This window comes from Nematolebias whitei, chromosome 14 (assembly GCF_014905685.2).
Source record: "Nematolebias whitei isolate Nwh7 chromosome 14, NemWhi1, whole genome shotgun sequence".
Classification (NCBI taxonomy): domain Eukaryota; kingdom Metazoa; phylum Chordata; class Actinopteri; order Cyprinodontiformes; family Rivulidae; genus Nematolebias; species Nematolebias whitei.
In genome coordinates, this window is record NC_056511.1 from 2,583,521 (window position 1) to 2,594,743 (window position 11,223).

Genomic DNA, 11,223 nt, shown 5'->3' on the forward strand with positions numbered 1-11,223 from the left:
CAACAGACAAGAGACAGGTCTACAACAGACAAGAGACAGGTCTACAAGAGACAAGAGACAGGTCTACAACAGACAAAGACCCCTGTAAAATAAATCTGCAACTACTGATGACATGCTGCTTTGTGAAGCCATTTTGTGGTAGAACATCTTAATAACTCCCCTCATGACTTCAAATCAAATACCACAGGGACACCTGAAACTAATCTGTCTTGCTCTGTCCTGTCTTGCTGAAGGGATTGCACTGTATATCCCCTCTGACCTGGACCGTAGGATCCTCCAGGAGGAGCTAGAGAGAAGGATTTCTGGGTTTCCCTCCACAACCTGTTTTATCCACGATCCAACCTCAGAAAAAAAAACAACTGATGGATGGATCATGGGACACTGAAGTAGGGGTGACTAGGAAATGAAAGAAACAACTTCACAAACCTATATCTTACCTTTCTATTTTCCTTTGGTACTCGACCTTCTGCTGGGCCATTTGCTGCCGCATTTTCACCACCGCTGAATGGTTGTTTCGAGTTTCAGAGTTAAGCTCTGGTCCTTTGAGATCTGGAGGACCAGAGGGGAGGAAGACCTCTGAACTTCCTGTACTTAGAGGGCTGACACTGAGCACGGAACAGGAAGCCCAGGAGTTTGGGTGTTGTATGTTGTAGTCATGATTGTCTTCACGTTTATTTTTATCAACATGTTCTTGTTCTACTTCCTGTCTTGAAGGCAACCTTTCTGGTGTCTTTGTTGGGTTCTCAAGATTATCTGCCCCCACATCATCACCCCCCTCGTCCAGTGGTAGAACCTCACAGGAAGACCATGACGATGACGATTCTCCTGCCTGCTCTGCCTCTGAGTCACAGGTTTCATTGTGACTTCTTGCAGAGTTAGAGTCAAACTTTCCAACAGGAACATCCTTCACTGTCTGACACAGAGATGCCTGATCCAGGTTGTCGTAAGGAGAAGGTGTGCCGTCCTCCTGTGGCTCACTGCTACCTCCACTGGCAGTTTCTGTCACCAAACCAGCTTTTCCTGCACCTCTACAGCTCCAGAACGCTGTCTTTTCTGGGTTTGGCCATGCTTTGGCTCCTCCCGTCAGCATCACAGTTTTGAGACTGTCCTGTAGCTGAAGGTTGGCTGCAGAAGCATTTGGAGGAGTTGATCCATGGTAATAGTCTCCACCGGGTCTGTCTGTGTGGGGCTGAATGGAGTCATTTGAGGAGCAAAGGCGGTAGAAGCAGTTCCCAGGGTGGGAGGAGGTGTAGCGATGACCGAGCTGCCTCTTCTGGCCAGAGGACAAGTCTGATGGTCCAGCAGCGGAAACACTGCTGAAGAAAGCAAAGTAAGATTTTTGAAACTCAATTTAACAGCAACAGTAAAATGAATGATTTAAAGCCCAAATTGAACATTTTAAGTGTTAATGCCTAAAGTTAACAAACTGTTTTGTAAATCAAATCAAACTAATTCTTGAGTACCAAACCAATCGCTCATCAGTTGACTGGCCGTTGTTAGACTTGTCAAAGTATTTTACCTGAGGACATCTGCATGTGCTGCTGGTTCTGGCTCGGATGAGTGGTCCGCGATCAGAGGCAAAGACAGCTGGCGAAGGCAGGTCGATGGCTGAAGGTGAGCCTTCTTCAGGGGGGATGCATTCAAACTTCTAGATGGATGAGCGTAGATCGGTGGAGGGGCTTTGGCAAAAAGAGACTCGTGTTCCCTGATCAGTTCTAACATCAGAACCTGGACCAGAGCTGCACCTGGGACACAGACAGGAAGAGAAATACGCTTTACCCGTTTTGTTTTGCAAAACCCATTTTCCAAGTGATCAAGAAATTTCCTTTGGTTTGTTTGAACTTTTATTGAAAAGACCCAAGTACACGTTAGAGTTGGTTCTGAGAACTCCCTGCAAGAGAAGCACAGTTACAAACCTTCAGCCACTGAACATCTTCAGTGCAGAATAATGTGCAAATCTTCAAAGAGTTTCTGAAACCTTCACTGTATAAAAGATACCAACAGCCTTGATGCTTGTGTGGAGCGCTCGGGCAGCACTGCATTAGAAACCTTCACACGGCTGTGGTCAATACCGCCACATGAAGACACGAGAACCTTGGAAAGCTAACATGCATCATCCAAAACCATCTTCATCTGAAGTCATGTTGGAGTTCTACAGGAAGGCTGCAGGTCTCTGGGTGTTGAAGCTCATCTCTGCTGCGTTTCAGCTGCTTTTAGAAAAAAAGTGGACATCTTATTCAACAATCCAACGGCTAATGTCAGGTGTTTCAAGTAAAGATGAAAACGTTAGCATCAATTCTGGTGTGGGGGAAATTGGTGTCCATGAACATGAGGGACTTGTTTGTCTATGTGTGAAGAAACCATTAGATGCTTCCAGACCAAACTTTCCAAAGGTTTTAAGAGCTGTTAGCTTTATTACAAGGCAGTTTAAGGCTCTAAACATGTAGGGCCTACATGTTTGCTTTTGGACTGCCAGGGGCCGCTGTGGTGGAGCAACACCAACAATCAGCGAGGCCACATTCATTTACACAGGTATCATTCAACTACACGTGATTATTACTAATCCAAACTAATGGAACACGTGTTACTTCACCACTTGCTCCCCACGAGGTCGGATGCTTCTCTCCCTCCCTCCCTCTCTGCTTTGCTTTGCTGCTCTGTCTGTTTGTGAAATTGCTGTGAGACTCTCTTGCATTTCTTCCGAACCATAATTATGGACTTGTTTTGATCAGTTGGTCCCTCAACTCAATTTACAACATTTCTTCGAAGAGAAGACAGGCTTTGGGCGAGCTGATTTGCCCTGTTGGCACGCACGCAGCTGGATATCTCATCGACTGAAAAACTTGATGATGTGTCTATCTCTGCTGCCATCTGTGGATTTTAAGGACGCATATTTAATTGGATTCACGATAACTGATTCCTGCTTTTTGGATTCAGCTGGTGGCTGGTTTTATCTACAATCAAAGAAGTCTTCAGCAGCAAATTTGGACCCGATCACGCTGCTTGCCTTTATGATGGCTTGGTTCATGTCTCGAGTACCCGGACTCAAATGCTTTGGGCTGAATGGATCAGATCTTGGGGATTTTTACTCAGTCACTTTCCATCGGTGTGGCCATGTTAATTTGGACATTTCGGAACCGAGTGGACCAACACAGACTGAAGGTTGATGTCATTACGTTCTGCCTGTCCCCAAAACAACTGTGTGTTTATCTAAATTGTAGTCGCCTTGGTTGTCCTTGAAGGACATCTTATCTAAAGTCGCCAGGAGAACATGTGATCTGATGCTCACCACCCCCTCCCTGAGGAATTTCCAACTGATAACCAGATGAAACCAGCTGAATAAACTTTGTGTCATCATTTCAGGACTCTGGATTCTTATAGAGGTTATCCTTGGCCATTTCTCGACATACCTCGAGAATGTTTATGATCTCACCGGAGGACACTGACTGATTACAGTGACCTCGAGAGCATCTATAAGCGTTGTTGACCGCTCTCGTCTCCATTTGCATAATGTCTACGTCACTATGTGCTGTTTGTGCGAGGTGTTTTTTTAATATTAGAGGTTTTTCTCAGCCAAGAAAAAAGTCTGATAGGATTTGTTTTCACCTCCAACTCCTACATGTGTCCAGTTAACCACTGTTTTTGTCTGTCCAAACAGGTCTCACTTGTAAATGAGTCTTCGAGGCTCAATGTGATTTATCTGTTTAAATAAAGGTTGAATGAATGAAAAAAAAAGCATAAAGCAAAGTAAATGACTTTTATTTAAACAACACAACAACCATAAAGGACTCTGAAGTTGGAGCTGTTGAGTGGGGGTAGTAGTAATACATACACAATGCATACTAGTACCTGGTAAGTAAAAGATACTTACACAAAATATTTTACAAAGGCTTATGTTTTTATTTAATTCATTGAACCTTTATTTATACAGAGTTAATCTCATTTAGTCACGAAGACTCATTTTCAAAAGAGACCTGTTTTAGACAACAAAAAAAACAGATGAGACACGCAACAATAAACAGTCATAAAAAGCATATAAAATGAAAAGTAAATTAAAATAGTGATATAAAACAAACTAAAATCAAATTATGAAACAGGGTAAAATTCTAAAAACAGAACGGCTGTGTTGGTTTTGGCATTGAACTTAACAATTGTTTAAAATCACTTAGAGAGGTCAAAGTGGAGAGCTTCAGATCTTTTGCAAGGTGTTACAGGAAACAGGAGCGGAGTAGGAGAAGGTCCTTTTGTCTAGTTCAGTCCTCACTGAGGGAACACTGCAGGTAATGATGTCCTGAGAGTGCACGCTGTAGCTGCACTCACACAGAGACATGTAGGAGGAGATGTATGAAGGCAACAGACCAAGAAGTGATTTAAAGGTGAAAATGTACCAGTGGGAGAGTCTGTGTGAAGTTAATGATGACCAGTTAACCAGTGAATACTGGGTGCAGTGGTGGGTACGATAATCACAGCCAGTTATGAATCTTAGTGCACCATGATAGACAGCATCCAACATCTGCAGCATCCAACATCTGCAGGGTTCTTGTAGGAGCGTTCATGTAAATAATGTCACCGTCATCAATGGAGGGAAGGAAAGTGTTTCGTAGAATTCAGAGTCAGACAGGATCTATTTCTGAAAAAGAAACCCAGTTTTAATTTCAATTTCTTTATCAAGCTTTGGACATGAGGCTCAAAAGAGATGTGCATCGACCAAGATTCCCAAATATTTGTAAGAATCAACAAACTAAGCAGGAACACCATTCATAGATAAGATAGAAGGAAGGACTGCTGGTACCAACGTCCTGTTTGAAAACAACATCCGTTTTGTTTCATGACTATTAAATGACTATTACCAGTAAAAGGTGTTTTGTCTCTCAGAAGTCCATACTGAACAGAAAAAATGCATGTTATGAAGCAGAACATAAAGGAATACTTATGTTGTTTCTTCTTCTTTTGACTTTTCCCTTTTCAGGGCTCTCCACAGCGAGTCATCCTCCTCCATCTCACTCTGTCCTCTAAGTCCTCGGTGTCCTCGTCCTCACTCCAACTACCTCCATGTCATCTCTAACTGCATCCATATGTCTCCTCTTTGTCTTTTTCCTGGCAACTGCATTTCTAACATCCTTCTATATACCCACTGTCCCTCCTCTGGACATGTCCAGACCATCTCAGTGTGTCCTCTCTAACTTTATCTCCCAGTTGTTCAACCTGTGCTGTACCTCTGATGATCTCATTCCTGATCTTCTCCATCCTTGTCACTCCTAAGAAGAACCACATCTTCATTTCTGCCACTTCCAGTTCTGTCTCCTGTCTTTTTGTTCATGTCTCTGTCTCCAGACCATACAACATAGCTGGTCTCACCACTGTCTTGTAAACTTTTCCTTTGATCTTCGCTGACACCCTTTTGTCTCAAATCACTCCTGAAACTTTTCTCCATCACTCCATCCTGCCTGGACTCTCTTCTTCACCTCTTCACCACACTCCTCATGTTCCTGGACAGTGGACCCCAAGTCCTTGAAGTCCTGCACCTTTGTGACCTCTGCTCCTTGTAACCTCACTATTCCACCTCCTCCCTCTCATTCACACACATGGACTCTGTCTTACTACGGCTGACTTTCATTCCTCTTCTTTCAAGTGCATACATCCACCTCTCCCAAGTTCTCTTCCACCTGTTCCCTGTTCTCACCACAGATCACAATGTCATCTGCAAACATCATCGTCCACGGGGATTCCTGCCTGACCTCATCTGTTAGTCGGTCCATCACCAGAGCAAACAAGCAGGGGTTCAGAGCTGATCCTTGATGAACTCCCACCTTCATCTTGAAGCTATCTGTCACTCCTACAGCACATCTCACCACTGCCCTGCTGTCCTCATACATGTCCTGCTGTCCTCATACTTGTCCTGTACCAGTCTAACATACTTCTCTGCCACTCCAGAGTTCCTCATGCAATACCACACCTCCTCCATCTGCACCCTGTCAGATGTTTTTTTTTCTAAATCCACAAAGACACAATCAGGTTCTTTCTGACCCTCTCTGTACTTCTCCATCAGCATCCTCAAAGCAAAGATGGCATCTGTGGATGAAACCATACTTCTGCTCACAAATAGTCACCTCACGTCTAAGTCTTGCTTCCACAACTCTGCCAGATCTTCGTGTGGCTCATCAACTTAATTCCCCTGTAGTTGCTACATCTCTGTACGTCTCCCTTGTTCTTAAAAATGGCCACCAGCACTTCTTCTCCATTCCTCAGACATTTTCTCCTCCTCAAATGTGCCATTGAATATTTGAGTCAAAAACCTCACTGCCATCTCTCCAAGACATTTCCAAACCTCCACTGATATGTCATCAGGTCCTACTGCCTTCCCTTTCTTCATTCTTTTCAAAGCTTTCCAGACTTCATCCTCACTAATCTTTACCACTTTCTGGTCCTCAGTTTCTATGACCTTTGCTCTTCTTTCTCTTTCATTCTCTTCATTCATCAGCTCTACAAATACTCCTTCCATCTTCCCATCAGAGGAAATATTGTTTGATGTCTGTAAATGAAATTGTTACTGCTAGTGTAAAAAAAATGGTGAAGTGAAATGGTTAAAAGGACTGTGAACTGGTCTTCTGCAGTCCAAAAGCTTCAATCCATGCAGAGGTATAGATAGGAATTTTTGAGGAACAAATGCTAGAATATGACAACAGTAATGATGAATTTTGGTTTCTCATATCACACTGTCTGATGGTTTTCTAATTATCTCTCAGGTCAAATACAATGTATTCAACGCAATCGTACTTCTATTTAACTGTAAATAATGGCGTACCACAAGGCTCAGTCTTAGGACCCACCCTCTTTACAATTTATATAAGTAATGTAGGTCAAAATATCCCTGATGCCTCCTTGCATCTCTATGCCAGCGACATAGTAGGTTATTGTCAAGGTAACACAGTTGCAAGGTTTTCCGGCTTCTACAGTCTGCATTTGTCATCATTCAGTCACTTATTCCATCTCAAATTGGTGCTATACGCTGATAAAACCAAAGGGATGTTGTTTTGAAACAAAGTTGGTGCCAATAGTCCTTCCTCCTATCTTATCCACACATTGTGCTATATCGAGTTTGTGGATTCTTACAAATACTTGGGAATTTTAATTGATACACATCTCTCTTTTAAGCCTCATGTCAAAAACTTGATTAAAAAAATACTGAAATTAAAACTGTGTTTTTTCTTCAGAAATATATCTTGATTAACTCTGAATACCAGAAAATGCCTTGTAGCTGGAACTTTCCTACCAGCTATTGATTATGGTGACATTATTTACATGAATACCCCTGCCAGCACCTTGCAGATGTTGAATGCTGTCTGCCATGTCGTGTTAAGATTCATAACTGTTTGTAACTACCGTATCCATCACTGCACCCTGTACTCCTTGGTCAGTAGGTCGTCACTATCTACACGTAGGCTCTCACACTGGTACAGCTTCATCTATAAATCTCTCCTTGGTCTGCTGCCTTCTTATATCTTTTCCCACATTTCACGCCGTCAGTGCATCTACAGCGTGCGCTCTCAGGCCTTCATTACCTGCAGCGTCCCCTCAGTGCAGACTGAACTCGGCAAAAAGGCCTTTTCTTACTCTGCTCCTGTAACCTGGAACACCTTACAAGATCTGAAGCTGTCCACCTTAATTTATTTAAGGGATTTTAAACAGTTGGTAATGTCAATAGAAAAATCAAAGCAAATATGTTTTTGTTTTAATATTTTACCTTGTTTTATATGGCACCTTAATTTTGTTGTTTTATAACACTAGTTTTTATTTTAATAGCATTTTATTGTCGTGTGTACTTTGTGTTGTCTGTATGAAACAGGTCTCTCTTGAAAATGTGTCTTTGTGACTCAGTGAGACTGACCTGTAGAAATAAAGACTGAATGAAAAAACCAGGAAAACATAAATAAAGGAAGGAAGACGTGGCTCTATGTGTGCTGAGGTCAACTTCTTCTTTTTTATCTCCATAAGAATATTTGATTGGTCAGTGAAGACAGACATGTTTTTAGATAAAAGTCCAAACATACGAAGATGTTACTGAGCAGTTGTAATAAAAAAAACTTCCCAGTGTTTCTGGACAGAGATTTTTAGGGAGGACAAATTGAGAATTTGTGTTCCTTTATGTGTTAGAATATGTTTCTTCCTGGACTGGGGGTCTCAAGGTGTGAACCAGACTGCCATTTTGAAACAAGCAACATAGAAACAGACTGGTTGTAAAGCAGTTGAGGCAGATAGTCTGTTTACCTCCCATGATGCTTTGTGGGTCTTCAGCTTTGGCCCGGAGGATGTTTGGCCCAAAAACAGTGGCTAAATTCTGGACAGTCATCTTATTACTGCTGGAGTGACTCTGGACCTCATTCAGAAACCTGCACACATCGCCAGTTCAACCAGTCATAAAATACATATGCCTGAGGCCAACCTTTGAGTTTTTTCAGTTTAATCTAACCATTAGAATGTCAAACAAAGAGGATCTTACTGGCAGATAAAACTGAGCAGATTGAAGTTTGCCACTGGTAAATCGTGAAGAAGATTCCTCAACTCCAGTAGACCCTGGAAGAAGAAGAGGCACGTGCAAAATGGGAAAAATCCAAAACATTTAAGGAAATATGCAAAATAACAAACAAATTTGGCTTTTTTAAATTTAGTTTGATGGATAAACATGAGGACAGCACGGTGGCACAACTGGTAGAGCTGCTGCCTCTCAGCGAGCAGGTCCCCGGTTCAAATTCCGGTTCGGGAGCCTTTCTGGGTGGAGTTTGCATGTTCTCTCCGTGCATGCGTGGGTTTTCTCCGGGTGCTCCAGTTTCCTCCCACAGACCAAAAACATGCATGTTAGGCTGATTGGTAACTAAATTGTTCCCAGGTGAGAGAGAGAGAGTGAATGGTTGTTTGTCTCTATGTGTCCCTGTGATGGACTTGCGACCCGTCCAGGGTGTCCCCCGCCCCTCGCACAGTGATTGCTGGACATGGGCACCGGCGACCCCCATGACCCAAAATGGAAGAAGCAGGTAAAAGATAATGGATGGATGGATGGATGGATAAACATGATCACTAGAGAGAGAAAAGGTGGTGTTCAGATGAATTTATGGTGCGCTGTTACCAAAGTATGGTCTTTAGACAACTTCTGAGTGCAGAGTAGGAAGTCCTGGTATTGGCAGTAAGGAACCAGAGGCTCCGGCAGCTGTCTGAGGTAGAGCTTCAGCAGTGATGCCACTGTGTGGACATCTGTGCCACTGCAAGCACAAATAACAACTGAGTTTTATCTACAAATTACTCGAAGAACAATACAAGAGAAGCAGAGGGGTCGTACTTGTCAAAAGATGGCCTTTCTCCTGAATCAAAGGCTTCTTGCAGCTCTTTCACCAGACTGGTTCGTCCAGGCTGGCGAAACAAGCCCACCTCATGCAGGCCACGGTCCAGGATGAAGGTCACACACTGCTCCACCACCAGAGGAACCAGACGCATCCCATACCGACGCTCGTACAGGACGGTCTCCTCCAGACGCTGCCCAAAGACCCCTGGAGGAGAAAACAGTTTACTGAGCGCTCCCATGGAGTTTAGACCCACCGGCCTGAACTTTCTGAGGTTTGAAATCACTTTGGAGGTTTTTGTCATGTATTCATGCATCGTGGGCATGAATGTCAGAATAACTGGCAGCTTTTCATTTATTTGAACTGTATTTATTCCTGGGTGGAACGATTCTATGACATACAACTTCAATAATTTATAAAAATCAATCATCCCTCAGTGTGAGTCACCTGGACCTCAGACTGGTTGTCTCAGTCAACAAGCTTCTGACAAGCTTCTGGCTGATATTTGACCTCTCGTCTCTGCAGAATTGGCAAAGTTCATTTAAAATGGTCTCTTTCCTGGAAACGGAGCTAGCTTAAAACCAAAGTCCAAAAGTTCTCAGCAGGGTTGAGGTCAGGGCTTTGGGCAGACCACTCCAGAAGCCTAACCAGTTCTGATGAGTCTTTGGGACAATTGTCTTGTTGAACCCAACTGTGTCCAAGTTTCAACTGTCCAGTTGTTGATTTGAGTGAGGTTATTTCATTCTCTTTGTAGCACAGCATGATGCCGCCACCACCGTGCCCGGCATTTGAGTCAGTGTTCTTCGATCTGAAAACCTCTGAAAAGTTCGTCCAGATGTCTTTCTTGACGTTGTGCCATAACAGTTCGATCTTTGTCTCGCTGAACCATCAAACTTTTCTCTTGAAGCCATTTGTCTTGTTCATGTGGACAGCTGCAGGCTCGAGGCTTTGGAGCATAGTTTTTGTCTTTTCAGTTCATGGGGACATAAAACCGTCTTCACTGTGGACAGGGACTCTGAAGATCCAACAGGTTCAGGTGTGAACTGTGGCGGTTCCTGAAAATTCAAACTAATTTCCTTTAATAAATCCAGTGAGAAACCCTGTCTGCAGACGATCGGGACCACTTGGTCTTGTCAGTTCAAAGATCTTTTAGAACCTAACAAAGTTGAGTCAGGTCCTCTGGATGGGTTCTTCTTGTTGAAACGTTTCTCCTTTCATCCAAAAGACTTCTTCAGTCTGAGGAGCTGCAACAAACTCAGTCTTATAAACAGCACCTTCTCATAGTGGATCAACAAGTTTGCTGGTGACAACCAGAACTGGCTGTTCACATGATCAAGGAGGACCATCAGCCTAACAGTTGGTCGTTAGTGCCCTGATGGCCACTTGCTATTCACAGGGAGCTGAGTGATACTAACAACAACAGCATTGTAGGAAGGGAACAGTTGGACATGGAGGCTTCGCCCCTATTTAATGATGGCCTGAGTTTGACAACTGAGTTTGTTGCAGCTCCTCAGACTGAAGAAGTCCTTTGGATAAAAGACGAAACGTTTCAACAAGAAGAATCCGTCCAGACGACCTGACTTTACTTTGTTAGATGTTTCTACCTGGATTATTGAACATGCATTAGGATATATTTGAGAACCTTCACTTATTAAAATGTTTTGTATGAATTTATTTAAGACAACATGTAAAATAACTCGTTAAAAGCCCCACAGAAAGTCAACGTTCATGCCCATCATGAGCAGATGGAAACTTCTGAGTGTACGTTCAGTGTGTTTCTTTATGTTCGGGTGTAAAGACACAAAATGGATTTCAATACCCCCAGTACCAACATGAGTTTGTGTGTGTGTGTGTGTGTGTGTGTGTGTGTGTGTGTGTGTGTGTGTGT

General features: G+C 43.1%; 1 protein-coding gene across 1 annotated transcript in view; it reads right to left on the reverse strand.

The window, feature by feature from the left end:
• The window catches only part of LOC119419859 (rho GTPase-activating protein 24-like), a 12,716-nt gene that overhangs the window by 426 nt on the left and 1,067 nt on the right, over positions 1-11,223 (reverse strand). The window contains exons 3-8 of the mRNA XM_037687225.1: positions 9,335-9,542; positions 9,125-9,257; positions 8,501-8,574; positions 8,269-8,390; positions 1,520-1,745; positions 438-1,316 (exon numbers count right to left, since the gene is read on the reverse strand). Of these exons, the coding sequence (XP_037543153.1) occupies positions 438-1,316; positions 1,520-1,745; positions 8,269-8,390; positions 8,501-8,574; positions 9,125-9,257; positions 9,335-9,542 (1,642 nt within the window). The remainder of the gene's footprint in view (positions 1-437; positions 1,317-1,519; positions 1,746-8,268; positions 8,391-8,500; positions 8,575-9,124; positions 9,258-9,334; positions 9,543-11,223) is intronic.